This window comes from Passer domesticus, chromosome 10, assembly GCF_036417665.1.
Source record: "Passer domesticus isolate bPasDom1 chromosome 10, bPasDom1.hap1, whole genome shotgun sequence".
In the NCBI taxonomy this organism is placed as follows: domain Eukaryota; kingdom Metazoa; phylum Chordata; class Aves; order Passeriformes; family Passeridae; genus Passer; species Passer domesticus.
In genome coordinates this window covers 24,098,543-24,114,342 of record NC_087483.1, presented here as the reverse complement: position 1 = coordinate 24,114,342, position 15,800 = coordinate 24,098,543, and the positions used below count along the sequence as shown (strand labels likewise).

The 15,800-nt window shown below is 43.2% G+C and overlaps 3 protein-coding genes across 8 annotated transcripts in view; 2 read left to right on the top strand and 1 right to left on the bottom strand.

The window, feature by feature from the left end:
- The first annotated feature begins 8 nt into the window (after window positions 1–8).
- On the top strand, window positions 9–8,874 carry SSB (small RNA binding exonuclease protection factor La). Its single transcript, XM_064434531.1, has 12 exons — window positions 9–125; window positions 3,311–3,385; window positions 4,926–5,029; window positions 5,197–5,371; window positions 5,518–5,625; window positions 5,720–5,820; window positions 6,023–6,094; window positions 6,178–6,220; window positions 6,787–6,927; window positions 7,280–7,463; window positions 7,632–7,763; window positions 8,431–8,874. The coding sequence occupies exons 2-12, from the start codon at window positions 3,320–3,322 to the stop codon at window positions 8,526–8,528; spliced, it is 1,224 nt and encodes a 407-aa protein (XP_064290601.1). The 5' UTR covers window positions 9–125; window positions 3,311–3,319; the 3' UTR covers window positions 8,529–8,874.
- Window positions 8,545–14,506, bottom strand: METTL5 (methyltransferase 5, N6-adenosine). 4 transcript variants are annotated; one of them, XR_010369288.1, is made up of 9 exons: window positions 14,376–14,506; window positions 12,379–12,500; window positions 11,627–11,741; window positions 11,018–11,199; window positions 10,562–10,644; window positions 10,219–10,270; window positions 9,885–10,033; window positions 9,508–9,557; window positions 8,545–8,653 (listed from the first exon to the last, which is right to left on the bottom strand). XR_010369288.1 is itself a non-coding variant. In XM_064434541.1 (8 exons), exons 2-8 carry the CDS (start codon window positions 12,485–12,487, stop codon window positions 8,600–8,602), a joined length of 645 nt encoding a protein of 214 aa, XP_064290611.1. In that variant the 5' UTR covers window positions 12,488–12,500; window positions 12,837–12,924; the 3' UTR covers window positions 8,545–8,599. The 4 variants fall into 4 exon arrangements, 1 of the variants encoding a protein (XP_064290611.1); XR_010369289.1 differs by lacking the exon at window positions 14,376–14,506 and adding an exon at window positions 13,080–13,359; XR_010369287.1 differs by lacking the exon at window positions 14,376–14,506 and adding an exon at window positions 12,837–12,924.
- UBR3 (ubiquitin protein ligase E3 component n-recognin 3) overlaps window positions 13,997–15,800 on the top strand; it is a 101,450-nt gene continuing 99,646 nt past the window's right edge. The window contains exon 1 of one of the 3 annotated variants that reach the window (XM_064434503.1): window positions 13,997–14,527. In XM_064434503.1, coding sequence (XP_064290573.1) covers window positions 14,082–14,527 — 446 coding nt within the window. In that variant the 5' untranslated portion in view covers window positions 13,997–14,081. Of the gene's footprint in view, window positions 14,528–14,871; window positions 15,136–15,800 lie in introns of those variants that run through there. The other 2 variants (XM_064434504.1, XM_064434507.1) reach the window with 2 other exon arrangements.

The window sequence follows — 15,800 nt, the reverse complement described above, 5'->3', positions numbered from 1 at the left end:
GGGCCGCGCTTTGGCCCCGCCCCGGACGTGGCGCGTGCGCGAGGGGCGGGCGGCGCGGGGGCTGCTGGGCTGCGCGGCGCCGACTCGCGGTCTCTGGAGCGGCGGAGCGGGGCCCGCGCGCGCAGGTGGGTGAGGGGCCGCTCCGGGCGGCGCCGCTGCTGGGCCGCCCGCCGGGCCCGGCCCGCCGGGGAGCGCCGTGGCGGGGCTGGCGGCGGGGCGCGGCGGCCGGGCCGGGAGGCAGGCAGGCAGGCAGGGTTTGCGGAGCAGGGGAGCACGTGCCGGCCGTGCCCCGGCGGCGGCGCGGGGCGGGCCCGGCCGTGCCGCTGCCGCCGCGGGCGCTTCCCGCCAGCAGCGCTCCCGCCGCCTTCGGTGCGCGCTGCGGGGCTCGGGCTGTGCCGGGCAGGCGGAGCCGGCGGCAGCGCTCCCGCCGCGGGGAGCCGGGCCCGGCCCGAGGGCAGCGCTGCCGCTCCTGCCGGGCTGAGGTGAGGCTGGGCCGCGGGCCCGAGGCTGTCCGAGGAGGGCGTGTTGGCGCTGCAGCCATGTGAAAGTGTCAACAGCAAACTCATGGTCTCCTGGCACAGTTCAGGGGCCGACGTTTCCATTACTTCAAGAATTCTAAGAATTTTTTTCTATATTGCACCGATTCTACTAAAAACAAATCTGTTAAAATTAACATCTCTGAAAATGTGTGGCGGTAATTAATCCTTACCCTTAGGTAAAAACCACGCTCAGACCTCTTATGCAGGGGTTCTGAAGGAGGCATAATATGATCCCTGTTACCTTATCGGGGAAGCTTTATTATTAAAAAAAAGCTTTTGGCTCTATTGCAGTAATGGTAGAATACTCAGCCCTCAACTAAACTTCGTCTTGAGCTTCAAGCTAAATAGCTAGTAAGAGGAAAATCTACTAGGGAGTTCTTTTGGGATGATGTAGCTAATACAGTGTGGGATCTAATTGTTCTAGTTATGGGGGTTGACTATAATTGTTTATAATTTAAACCTAATGACTACTTGCTTTATTTTAACCTGTTTTTTTTAATGTTTCATGTGGTGCTGATGGAGACTTTTGGCACATGAAAGGAACAAGTCAGTATAGTTTATTAAGAAGCCTTTAAAATAAAATCTTTTGTAGGATTTTGCATGCAGTTCAGACTGTGATTGCTGTTCATTGCAGCTTTTTATCAGTCTTCACTGCTGCACAGCAACTGAAAACTATTGATCTGGAAGTTGTCTTGTGCCAGATGACTGAGCTGCAGAGTCTGAAGTGAGCATGTGCAAAGACTAGAATTTCTCTTAAATTAGAAGGTTGCTTCTGCTTTTCTTCTAAATAGCTTAGAGCTCAGTCACTGAACTGAATTCCATGCATGGCAAGTTTGAGTCTTTCTTCTTCCCTACTAAGACTACTGAGTTTGTTACTTGCAGCTAAAAGGATGCTTTTTAGAAAAACTCCTCCATGTGTAAGACTTATTTTAAAGGACTTGTCCTAAGTCTTGTGTTGGATCAAGCTTTTTTGTATTGTCCTTGAAAACACTGCTAAGGAAGTAGACTTTTATTTTTTTCTCTTCTTAACAGTGAAGGTGAGCCTTATGTGGAAATTGACTTTTTGGGTTTGAGTATTTTGGTACCTGGGCTGAGGCAGACTGGGACAGCAGTCAGAGACTCCTCTATAGGTTGCCATTAAATTAGATTTGGTATAATGTAAAAGAGAACACTGATTCCTCTCACAAGCAGGGTGTGGAGACAGTACCAGCACCTGAATGGTGGCAAAGCTTTAGTCTCCTGTGGTCAGGGTGGCTCATGTGGGACATCTCTGAAGTAACTGCAGCTCTTGACTTGGGTGCTCTGGCCTGGGTCTTGTCAAGTGCTTTATGGATAAACGGATCACACTCAGCATAGCTGGCAACTAACACCTGCTGAAATCATGCTTCAGAGAGTGCTGCAGTGTTAGGTACAGGTGCAAGCACAGCACCTTTCAAGGCTGTGGGTGCTGAAGAATTATAAGAAGTTCCAAGGACTGAATGTGGCTTTGAGATCAGGAAGAGGAGGAAATGGGAATACTGCAGACTGCAGTAGGCTGAACAGTTATTGGGGAATTAAACTACTGAAATAAGAAGATGAGGCTGCCAATGGGGCATTCTGATGAAGAACATAATTACCTCTATTAGGGGCACCTCAGGGGAGTTTTCCCTGCCTCTGTGTTGCCAGTCATCTAGATGCTCTGAAAGATGTTACTGCCCTGCGAGTAGCAGAAGGGCAGAAGGTGCACGGTCAAATCTCCTGATAAACCTCATGCAAGACATGAGTGCAAAACCATCTTTGCCAGCAGCCTTTGTTCACAGATCTATGAACTGGGGTAATACTACCAAGAAACCTCTTTGCCTTCTGCAGACGGATTTAAAAAGTGTGTTAGTGCTCAGAGGGAGAAAGAAGAAATCTCTGCTTCATAGTTCAAAACTGAATTCAAACTAATCATCAAACTAATTTCTGACAGCTTCATAAAGTTACATTTTTTCTCAAAGATTAATCTTCACACTCTATCCTTATCTTAAAAGCAACTAGATAGAAAATGTTTGATCCCAGTTAAGTTTCTGGCCAGTAGCTGCCTTTGTAGTGACTGCATCTGATGTACTGGGATTATACACTTGCTGCCAGTTAAGTAAAATTACTTCAGAGTTAAAATGTCTTATGTTATAAAGATACTTGATTCACTACTCAAGCAGAACTGCAATGAAGACACATTTGTAAAGGAGAGAACAAGACCTCTTTAGGATGTGTCACTAAATGCAGATATTTTCATTCTGTCCTCCAGTAAGTTCTGTGAACTTTCCAAAGATGAAACAGGAGACAGAAATTTCAGAAACACCTTCTCATTATACCTATGTAGGAATTGAACATTTTTGTTATTATTGTGCCTAGTGATGAGAGGTTGGATTTGACTTAAACACATGTTGTTGGCTCTCAGTTTTGTTATTCTTGTTCTAAACTGAGGATCAGTGGCTAGAAAAAGATAAAAAATAAGGCTGAGAAGTGCCAGCATTTCCTGATTTTTTTCTTGACTGCTGAATGCCAAAAGCTGCCCTAACAACCAAAGTGAGGGGATTTTTTTTCCCCAATTGTTTCATAGTTTCCCCTTGAGTTCTGCAGTCATGTTAATAGTTGCTTCACAGACATAAATGTATGGCTATGAACTTGGCTGTTACCTTATTTAGATGAGGCTGCACTGAAATGCAATGCAATGCTACATGAATGTCAGTCTGTAGAAAATACTATTCAAAACTTTGTGCTTTTGCTCTGTATTCTCTTCAAAACAGCTGGTGAAAATGGCTGAAAATGGAAATGGTGAAAACATGTCTATCTTGGAAAGCAAAATCTGTCAGCAAATTGAGGTGAGTTCAGTTTATAGTTTGGGGTCTGGACTGAGGTGTTTTGGAGGCATTCATTGGCAGGGCTTGGCTAAGTGGAAGTTAACTTTATTGGGAGTTAGACTCGAATCTTCAGCTCTTTAAAAAATGTCACAAGTCTGTAACAAGTAACAAGTCTGTAAAGGTATTTAATACTTTAGGATCATAATTGTAGTTTACATTGGAAGCTATATTTGTCTATAGAGTTGCTTGTAAGAACACAATTTCAAAACAAAAGGTTGCATTTGCTAGCATTTTAGGTGCTATAGCAAGTGAATTATTAAACAATTTACTACCATGTTTGCTGGGGTTATTCTACCTGTGCAAATAGAAGGAGAGTGCATTTTAATTCAATGTGCCTTAATTTTTGTGGGGAAAAAATTCTCCTCCAGAATCTCTGCTGGTCAAAATAGTAGCACATTGCATAACTTTCTACTATGATTTACTGCTTTGTAATTTATTGCTAAAAATTACAACAAGACTTACGCCTACTTTGGATAAACTCTGTCTCTCTAGAGCCTTGGAGGGTTACCCTACAACAAAAAAGCTGAGCCCATTGTTTTAAATGGCATGTAGAACAAAACCACTTCCCTGAAGGACAAAAATGTAGCTCACTGAATTCCCATTACCATATGGAGCCATTATTTATATATAACACACAAACAAAATGTGGGGATTCCTCAACCTCTTTTTTTTGTTTGTTTGTTATACGTAAATAGTTGACAAGACTAGACTTTTTGTAATGTGAGTTTGAGATGTACTAGAGGAAGAGGTAACGTTGTAAAACTTGCACTGACTTTTCAAAGCACCATGGTATTGGTGAAAATATTCCAGCTTACCTTAAGGTTTCAAGTATTTGGCCTTTGCTAGATGGCTGCAGGGAAAGAATCAAATTAACTTGTCTGTCTTGAAGTGAATTGTCTTCCCATGCTGGACAAGATCAAAATAAAGAACTTAATAATTAAAATTAAAAATTAAATATAAAATAATGATTTCTTTATCTTACAGTGTTTTGTTGAATGAGACCTAGAAATTCCAGTCTGTATGATTTTTCAGTGTGCAAATACAATATTCTTGCATACATGCTCCTTAAATAAGGAGTACAACCTGGATCTGCTGGTGACAAATTTGACTTTTGACTCTGCAAAGCTTGATCAGGGTGATAAATGCTTATCATGTTAACAGAATAAGCTTTGCTTCTTTCCTAAACAAAACTGCAATCTATCTTTGCCTTATTAATTCCATTGGATGAAGCACTGTTTCAATGTAGGGTTGGTTTGTTTGCGTTTTTGTGGGGCTTGTTTCTGGTGATTTTGTTTTTACAGCTTATACATTGCAGCTAACTTTTCACAAAGTATCACATTAGAACAGGAAGTAATAATTTCAGAATTCCCAATTGTTCAGATTAATTAATTTTGGTATGTCTCAATCTACTGCAGTAAGCTGTTAGATGAAAATGAGCTTTTAAGACTGAAAATCTAAAGACGCATCTCTCTTTCCTCCCCTTCCCCCTTCCTTTTTGCAGTACTATTTTGGCAATCACAATCTACCAAGAGACAAGTTTCTAAAGGAACAGATCAAATTAGATGATGGCTGGGTACCTTTAGAAGTAATGATCAAATTCAACAGGTAAAGCAAAGTACAACTAATGTGGATAAAAGAGTAACTTTCAGCTACCAATCTCTATTTGGAGCCAAGTGTTCCTGATGTGCATTTACATTTCCCATTGTTTTTTTAACATCAGTCTTCAGTTTTGCCTGTGTATTTGTAATAACCTCTGTCTGCTTGCTCAATAGGTTAAGTCGCCTTTCAAAAGATTTTGGTGTTATTGTAGAAGCACTAAGAAAGTCCAAGACGGGTTTAATGGAAATAAATGAAGACAAAACTAAAATCAGAAGATCTCCAAATAAACCCCTTCCTGAATTAAATGACCAGTATAAGGCTGCAATTAAAAACAGATCTGTATACGTTGTAAGTAATTTTTTCTTTGTACTGTCCTGCATGACTTTAACTGATAACCATCTGAGAGTAAAGCTTGAATTAACTTGTGCTTTTGAGGTTATAGTTTTTAAGTGTCACTCTGTGGCATACAATTGAGGCTCATTGCTACCTTGCAGAAAGGCTTTCCACTAGATGCTACTCTTGATGATATCAAAGAATGGCTTGAGGATAAAGGTCCAGTGGAAAATATTCAAATGAGGAGAACATTGCAGAGAACGTTTAAGGTAATGATTATGGAGCATTTAGACCTGGGGCAGGGATCCCTCCTGGACAACATTCCTTTCAATTACTCTGACAATATCTTTTATCATTTAACAGGGCTCAATATTTGCAGTTTTTGATAGTGTTGAATCTGCTAAGAAGTTCACAGAGATACCAAATCAAAAGTACAAAGACACAGAGCTGATAGTACTTTTCAAGTAAGTCCACTTAACTGATATATGAACTAACAGTGGTCAGGGGTGGATTTACACAAGAACCAGGCTTGGCCTGAGAAGTGAGTTTTTCATGGCATGTACCTTGTGGAGACTGAGACTTAGCATCTGAGCTTTGGAAAATAACTTCAACTGTTTCACATGTATTTTAACAGAATATTTTAAATTAACCTGTATTCTGTTGAAGGGAGGAGTATTGTACAAAGAAGAATGAAGAAAGGAAACAAAACAAAGTAGAAGCGAAAGCAAGAGCTAAACAGTGAGTCATTGCCAATCAAAGTGTGTGTCTTGCTTGCCTGACCTTGCTTGAACTAACTCAGAACTAATTTAACTTTTTTGCAGGGAAAAAGAAGAAAAGCAGAAACAAGCAGCAGATGCTGAAATGGTATGGGTTTCTTAAATCACCCACGTTTTATAAAGCTAACATGAAATATTCTGTTTGAAATGCTGTAATATAGAGCACTTTCTAGAAAGTCACTTCATCTTTTCCAGCTAACTTACAGTGTTTTGTAATGGTGTTTTAATATTATTTTCAATAGCCTAATTTTGTTTAAAGGCTCATGTCCTGAATTTACATTATCCACCATGGAGATGATGGTTCTTCTATGATGTTTAAAGGATCCATTAAGGATCTCATCAGTACTATATAAATTTTCAACTTATCAGCCTTCAGAAAGCTGTTTTGTAAAATTTAAATAGTGCAATTAATATGGGAAAGGAGTGCTAAGTTCCATATAAGTGTATCACAGTAAGCAAAGAAAACTCAAAGGAGGGGACACACTGTACAAGACTTGGACATCAGCAGAACTAGGTTATGCAGGAAAAATACTCAAATTACTGTAACTTCAACTGCTTATTCATCACTACCATGTTTAATAGGATTGAGGGGGGAATATGAATGTTCACACTTGACTGTTCAGTGATAATGTGGGGGTTTTTATTTTAATTTAGAAGTCTCTGGAAGAAAAGACAGGATGTCTTTTGAAGTTTTCTGGTGATCTAGATGACCAAACGTGCAGAGAAGACCTCCATGGAGTATTTTCTGGTCACGGAGAAATCAAGTGGATACACTTTGTCAGAGGTGCAAAGGAGGTCTGTAATCTTAGACAAGGACTTAAGATTTCAGTATTGAAGTTTAAAAATGAATGATTAAATGTTTGTTCTTTTATGTTATTGATAAGTTATTGTCTTGTGAAATTGCAGAATATTTAGAGAATTAATTTTTTCCCTTAACTTCTTTCAGAAGAACAGATAGAGGTTCCAGCCTTGTTAGTTGATAAGGTCAAAACTAAGAAAGTTCATTAGCACAGTCTGAGGGCTTTGCTTCAGTCTAGACATGTTTTACTATCATACAAGAGTAATGAATTTGCTGAGGATATATTGTTCATCATCTAGCTGAATGTTTTTGCAGTAAAATTAATGCAATGCCACTCTTCTTTTAAAGGGAATTATCCTATTTAAGGATATTGCCAAAGAAGCTCTGGAAAAAGCCAAAGCAGCACATAATGGAAACTTGCAGCTCCGGAACAAGGATGTTTCATGGGAATTGCTAGAAGGAGATGCAGAGAAAGAAGCTCTGAAAAAAATCCTGGAAGATCAGCAGGAATTGCTGAAACAGAAAACAAAAGGTTCTCCCTCATCTTATTTAAGCCTTTATAATGTCCTAGAATTGGTGGATGAAATTCACTCTTAAGTAGTTGATACATACTACATACTGACCTTAACTGTAAACAATCTCTGCAGCTGGCCAGTTAAAAGAGAAATGATACAAAGTTCCTGATCTTGTATCTCCACAGGGCGCAAAATGAAAGGAAAAGGAAGAGGGGGAAAGATACCTCAGGGTGGACAAAAAGGAAAAATACAGTTTCAGGGCAAGAAAATAAAGTTTGAGAATGATGAAGAAGATGGTGAAAATGATACTAAAACAGGTATGTCATTCTGTGCACTTGGTGCAGCTTATTCAGTACCTTTAGAGAAAGTAGCTCCACATACTTATGTTTCTGACAAGTGTTTCAGATTTGGCTCTGCTTTGTAGCATTTCTGCCCTCCTGACAGTATCTGCCTTAAGAGTCCTGTGCTCAATTCCTGCCACAACTGTCCAAAAAGCATATTAAAAAGAATTACTATCTAGATAGTAATTATCTATATAATAGTATGTAGATAAGGCTATACTGCATGGTTGTGTAAAACTGTGCATTGAAACATGGTGATTGTCAGTAGCATTACACAACTGTACAGACTCAGTCTCTTGAGTAGTGCTTTTTTTTTATTATTTATTAGTTTGGCCTGTCAGTATTTAGCTTGGAGCAGAGGAAGAGCTAAGCTCCTGTTCATTACATACAGCACCTGCTTAACTAAACCCTACTCCTGGTAGATTCTGTTCCTTCATTTTCTTACCCCCTCCTGCTGTGGAGTTAGACAGGGGTGAAGCTCTTCAAATGGGGCATTTTAAAACATCTAAAAGCAAACCCTCTAGTGTAGCCCTGGCTGTAGATAACTGGGACTCAAACTTAGATGATGGGAAGAGTTTGGGTTTTTTCAGATTTCAGGTGAAGCTTTCCATTACTCTAAATGACTACATATTCAATCTTGCAGAACCATCAAGTCCCAAGAAGAGACCACTAGAGGAAACAGAAAAGGAAGAACCTGCACCAAAACAACTGAAAACAGAAAATGGAGATGGCAATCAGTAATACTCAAATAAAAGAATTTAAAAAATTAGTGGTTTTATTGTTCCATTTTCAGTAGATTTTAAATACCTGCCTCAATTCAGGACTTTTTTGGCAGAAAATCTAATGAAATCCACTTCAATGTCAACCTACAATTAGAGAAAAGTTTCATTTTATTGGGTTACAGCTTTTTTTGTTTAAGAAGCATGCTTACTGCTAACATAAAACCCTGGAAAACTTTTCTATTTATAGTTTTGTTTATACTGTCAATTTTTCTGGCATCTCATTCAAATGTAAAAGGTTTTGGACTTTGTAATCTTGTGGTTATGTTTAATAGCAGCTGGCAATAAATACAGAACTTAAAACTTTCTGCTGAAGCCTGGTTAATATAGTATAATGTTTCAACTGTGAAGTAGCAAAGGTAAGGACAGACTTAAATAATTCTAAGTTCAAGTCAGCAGCTGATTAAAACTTCTGTTCTTTGCTGGAACATACTTAACAGTGTTCAACTATTGCTCATTCTCCTCTCTACTTTCCTTATGGTAAGGGATGGGGATCCATGGCTTCCAAGGCAGCACTGAGTAGCAAGGAGCTTGCTGTGGGCTTAGGCTGCCATACTGTGGTGTCTTGACTGTATCTTTTAACAGTGAGCACAAGTTCCTCCAGCTGGCTCTGAAATAATGCTACTGCTGTAACATCCTTGGTACTGTGGCCTTCAGCTCTGCATTCACTCAGGTCTGAGCTGCAGACAGGATTGAGCAAAGAGCTACCCTCAGCTTTACCACATCTGACTGCAGTGCTGGCTTTTATCTTTGTGTAGACCTTTGACTGGCATCATCATGATGCTCTTCCATGTTCAGCTACAAAATGCAGTAACAGCAGTGATGTGACTGAATGCTGTGACCATTCTTCATCCATTACATATGGTGCTAAAACTTAAATTTCAGTAAGGAGAATTTATTTACCTCAGCATTTTCTCAGTTATGTTAGGTTTTATACTTACTGATTTCTTCTTATGGAACTTGTATGATGCTGGTAAGTCAAACCTAAGTTCTGTGAACAGTATAAAGAATATGTGTTAGACAAGGATGATAATCAGCCATTTAAGTCCTACAGCCATGGACTTCTGTTTCTAATATCTGCTGTTTTGCCATATCTCTTTTATCTCTGCACTACATCATGACTAAACATTGAAGCTGTCCACATCAGACAGTTAAGTGGATGGCAGTTATGTTTCAAGCACTTGTGCAACTTCACATCTCAAGTTATATGACTGTAAAAACCATCTGGTTAGCAGAAGAACTGGGAAGACACTTTAACTGGAAAAAATATTTACGTGGCTAAGGGCAGGATGATTTTTTTTTTTGTGTGAAAACTGACCTGTGCTTTGCTTTACTTTTTCAGCAACATGCCCTTTGAAGCAGGAAGAGAGGTAGCTTCTGCTTGAAGACAAAATCTAGTCCAGGAACAAACCGAATTTTGCACAGAATATGTATTTCTCAGAGCTTTATTAAGTGCCTGCTTGTATTCTAGAAAAGTAGCAAAATATTTAAACAAAGAATTTTTAAAAGTGTGCTAGAAAGACCTGTATAATTTCTGTGTTAAATCACACTTAAATTTATCTTAGGCTGTTATGACTGGCTGGTAGTGTTAGAGATAATGTACAAAACCAAAAGGTTTTGGTTTTTTTTCTGTAAAAATGAATAAATATTACCTGCTAAGACTTCCATCTTCACTTCCCATTCTGCTGCTTTCTTTTGAATATGCTACAATAGTAGAGTGTAGAAAATGAGCTTTTAAAATGATCTGGTTTATAAACATCTACACTTCTATACTTCTATACTTAATAAGTCTCCTGTGCTTTTGGTTTTCAAGCCAAAGCATTAGATCACATAATTATCTTGATGTATGTGAGATTGCAGTTATTTGATGTAATTAGTATTTATCCCAAACATACCCCACAAAGTAGTTTGCAAATCAGTGAAGCTATAGACAACTATATAGCCAAATATTTTGTTGTCTGGTTAGTTCTTGCCCTACTAAAATGAAGAACTTACCTGTCGTGTTGAAGTTTTGTGAAGGGAATATACAGCTGTTTTTGCCATTTGTAGAGCAGTTTTCAGAAAAATCATGTCAATTCCTAAAAGAATAATGAATTTATTAGAAATTTAAATGGAAGTGCAAAGATCTGCTTTATTTTTTTCTGGATTAACAGCTACTTGAGAAACAGCACTCAATATATTAAGGTACAGAAAGTATTTCTAAAACATACTCAATTGCTTTTAATAAAATAAAAATGATAGGGATATGAAATATTTGGTATTGTTTATTTCAAACCCCAGTGACTGTTAGTTACAATGTTGAAGTTGCTAATCTTAGGAAGATTATTCCAGATAACAAAACATTAAGAAATTAGAATACATAACTAATAAAGAAGGGACATGCTTCATTGAAAGCATTTCTCTTGCTGTTTTGTTTGTGATAATTTCTAACTGAGCTTCACAATTACCAACCTTTGTTATGCTTGGTACCAAACGGAGGGTTCATAATAACTGTGTCAAAAGTATCTGACATGCTGTCAGATAAAGAACAGATGTCACACTGAACCATGTTGACATTCGTGAGCTCAAAGTCTTCAATATTGCTATTAAATATTTCCAGTGCATCTGCATCTATGTCAAGCCCCACACAGAATCTATTAAGAAAAGTGTCACATGTTAGTTTACTACAAACTAAAATGGTGTTTAAATTCTACAGTAAGGGATCTATGTACACAACTGTTTTACCTAGGAAATGTAACAAGCATACATAATAAATTCAGTGCTGATAAAAATTCAAGTACTTCTGTTGCCCTTTCTCAAGTATAAATCTAAATTTTGTTACGGAAGTTTCATGTTTTCATTTAATGCTTATGGGGAAATCAAATGACTTCCAAATTCATGACAGCTGTCCATCACTTTCACTGTATGAATGGCTATTGAAGGTCAAAACTTGGTAAACAGTTTTATGCAACAGATTATAAATCTGAAATGTTTTAGTTCAGCATTGCTACGTTTTAATCTTACTTTCTACTCTTCTATGTCAGAAAGAAATATAACCAGAACTTAATACTAAATACTTACCCTGCTCCTAACATTGCACTTCCAATGCTGAGCATGCCGCAACCGCATCCTAAATCTGCAATTGTTTTGTTTTCAATATCATCAAAAGTATTGTGAATTGTATAAAGCATACATGCTGGGGGAAAAAAACCAAAACAAAACAGGTCAATAATACCAAATATGTACATGATTAATCAAGAAAAGCTGTTTCTGCCTTCAGAAAGCTCATTATTTTTTCTTTAGAAAACACCTTTAGTTAAACTGATGTTCTCGCTGCCTGTAATTCTCTTTTTCATTTATTTGTGAAGAGTCAAAAACATTTTGACTAGTTACAAACTGGATCTTTGGTGGAGAGACAGAGCTCTGAGTATTGCTTGTGGAAAATGTATGCCTCTAAACTTTTTTTGGGGAAAACAATAGAAGGATATAAAATACGGAAAAGAGCATAATTAAGGTATAGATGAGTGTCTGTATATATGCTTTTACTGGTTTTGTGGGTCATGACAACTCCATTTCAGCTTCTACAGTTACAGATTACGACTGCTTCTACCACAATATCATCTATTAGATTAATTAACTTGATTTTTGGATTGGACATTGCATTTTTCAAACGGACATTACCAGAATATTACTATACACATTCCTGCTGGATATACTTTCTTAACTACTTTTAGTACAAAGCTTTCAAAGGAGACAATGCAGTAGGAAAAACGTTTTGAATTAAATGTGGTGATGAACTAGTAAAAGAGAAAACAGTGGTGTGGGTCACCTACCTGCAATATGAGGTCTTGTTGGATACTGTTCAAGGAGTAGTTTTGGACTTTCAAAAGTATCAACTTGTTGAAGAGAGCTTTCCAGTTCTTTAAGCTTTAATTTCTTCATGTTTATGTTTTAACTAAATAAAATAACGTGTAATCAGTTACAACAATATAAAAAAAAAGTATGATCTTAAATTATTTCCTACTTAAAATCCCCTGGTACTCTTCAGCATCTCCCGGGTGTCTTCACGCTGCCGTTTCCCGGGACGCAGCTGGCGGCGCATGATGGGGAACGAGGGCGGACCCGGGCGACGGCAGCCCCACTCCTCACCGGCTCCCGGAGCTCAGGCCCTGGGCTCCGCTTCTACCGCCCGGGCCCTCGCAGCCCTAAGCTCAGGAGATGAACCCCAGCGCCCGCCACCGCCCGCACCGTCCCCGCTGCGCCGCCCTCGCTCGGTTCGGCGCGCACTCACCGCAGCGCGGCCGGGCCGGGCCGGGCCGGGCCGCTCCGAGCGCCCGCGCACTTCCGGCACAGCGCCCGCCCCGCCCCGCCCCTTCCGCGCCGGCGGGCACCTGCGGGCACGGAACGCCCGGGGCCTCCCGCGGCTCGTTAGCGAGTGCGAGCTTTGCTCTCGCCTGTTATAAACACGAGACGTTTTATTGCAGCCTTACGTGTCACGGCTGCGCGGTGCTCGAGAAAGGGCCGGAGGACACACCTGGCAGACCGGGCTTTCTCGGTGGTTCCGCTCCCGAGTGCCCTTAGGGACAGGACAAGGAACTGGAATTTTGCCGGTGCGCTGGGAAAAGCGGTCGTGAAGAGTAACATTCACCTGGAACCACAGCACGGCGCAAGCCGCCAGCCATAGGACGGGCAGCCATAGGAAACGCAGGCAAAGCCAGAGGGAGGCAGCTGCCTTGAGGCCCGTAGCTGTCGGGTTACTCTCATTTAGGAACAGATTTTTTTTTCGTATAAGGCTTTCCATTGCACAGTTGAACATCTATTTATGGAGGTTTAAAACCGCCGATCGGTGTGCGAAACACGATAACTCGCATCCCCCCACGTTGTCTCCCGGGAGCAGGGCGCAGGGAGCCGCTCGCTGGTACCTCGGCTCTGCGGACACCCGGGGTGCGGCGCTGCCGCCGGGGCCCGGCCTGCTCTGCACCCCCAGCGGGGCCAATCGATGGCAGCGGGCGCAGAAACGCCGGCCCGCAGCCTCAGAGGTGCCTCCCACATTCCCCGCAGCTGCTCCTGCCCTCAAAGCCGCCACCGCCTGAGCCCGGCGGGACCCCTGTAGCCAGGACACACGGGCGGCCACCGGGTGTCTCACGGCAGCCGCTTCGCTGCAGGCACGGCTCGGCAACAAACGAGCTCCGTCGGGGCCGCCGGCGGCCCAGGTATACCCTCCACGGTTCCCGCGGCTGCCGGGACCCCGGGAACGCGAACTTTCGGGCCGGCGGACGGCGACATTCGGGGCGGCGGCGGCGCGGGACGCGCACCTGCGCGCTGGGAGGGCGGCAGGAGGGCAGGGGCGGAGGAAGAGGAGGGTGGTGTCAGGGGAGGGGAGAGGCGGTGTCGGGAGGGGGGCGCGGGCGGCGGGCAGGGCGCCGGTGCCGCGGCTATCGCGAGAGGGCGGCGCCGCGGGGCGGGGAGCGAGGGCGGCGGAGGGATCGCGGATCCGGAGCCCGGCGCGGCCGTAACGGCCCCTCGGTGTCCCGTCATGGCGGGGGCCGGCGCCAGCAGCAGGGACAAGCGGGCCACGGCGGCGCGGCTGAAGGCGGCGCTGGGCGGCGAGAGCGGCGCGGCGGCGGCGGCGAAGCTGCGGGCGCTGCTGGAGCGGGTGCTGGCCCCGGCGGCGGGCCCTGGCGGCGGCGAGGCGGCGGGCGAGGCGCTGGAGTGGTGCCGTTGCCTGCTGTCGGGCGGGGAGCCCTGGGACAGCTTCGTGCAAGCCGTGCGGGCCTACGACCCCGCCACGCTCTGCGGCCTGGTTTGGACCGCCAACTTCGTGGCCTACCGGTGCCGGACGTGCGGGATCTCGCCTTGCATGAGCCTGTGCGCCGAGTGCTTCCACCAGGGCGAGCACGCCGGGCACGACTACAACATGTTCCGGAGCCAGGCGGGGGGCGCCTGCGACTGCGGCGACAGCAACGTCATGCGGGAGGCCGGGTGAGCGCGGGGCGGCCGCGGCGGGGCGGGCGGGCACCTGCCGGCGGGGGCGGCCCCGCGGGCGGCAGAGCTGTGCCCGGGCCGTGCCGGCAGAGAGGGCACTGAGTGAGGCCCCTGCCGCCTCCTGGGCCGCCTGCCTCCGTCCCTGGCTGCGGCTCGGACCAAGGGCTGAGCGACGAGTCCGCCGGGGTTCGGCAAGGTGGCTGTGTTGATGTGGGTGTGCCTTTTTTTTAGGACGCTGATGCGAATGTTGTTGTCCTTGCACCGAGTGCCAGCCCTCAGGGAAGTTGATAAGGCAGAGTGCATGGGAGGCAGTACCTGTCAGCTTCCAGCTAGCAGCCTTGGCCTAACACAGCTAGCCCTGAAGTCAAAATACTTTGGGACAGCGTGTGAGCAGATAAGCCAAAGTGAACAGATTGAATAAGAGGGACGCACTTTTGTGTGATTTCCCTGTCTGCAGTTCATTTTGCCACCTTAGATTTAAAGTAAGGAATGTGGTAGCGCTTGGACGAATACAACAGGGCAGGGTTTTTGGAAGTCAAAGGTCTTTTGTATTCTGACCTACTGGAGACGAGACTGAAGTGCCTGGTCAGAAGAAGAGGAATCAGGTACCTCATTAAACCCTTCTTTGTTCTCGTATGTACTCAATGGTGAAAGGAATGATCAGTCAACCAGTTACTGGATAAAGGTGGTACCTAGCCAGTAGACTTCAGGTTTTGAAGCTGAGTGTCTTCTGGAGCTCCTTGTGTTCCTGTTGATGCACCAGCTAGCTAAAGGCTCCACTAGATGACAGCTTGGAGTGCTTGAATGAGGATTCTCTTGACAAACCTTCTGGAATGGTCTGTCTTGACTGGCTTAGCCTGGATGAGATGATATGCTGTTGAATTCTAAGTTGTGGCATACCTCGCAGAAAACACTAGGAACATAGAGAAATTTTGAAACATTTCCTTGGTTATTTTCTTGTTTTTGTAGATTTATGGGCTATAACCCTGTATCATTCACTCAGCATCTTAAGATTCCTTCTCTTTTTGCATTCCTACTTAGACATTTCATTAATTCTGCTTTTTCTGTTCCTTGAATGTCATTACCTTGACTCCTATTCTTTAGGTCTGCAATCACTGTTCTGCTGCAGGCCTTGACATGGCTTCAGTTTTTGTTTCTTATGCTTTTCTCACCTTTTCTTTCTCTTGCAATCTGTCTACGTCATTTACTCATTCTTTTTTGGTGGACTCTTTTCTTATTGATAGACTTACTCCAATGTCAGAATTTTTTT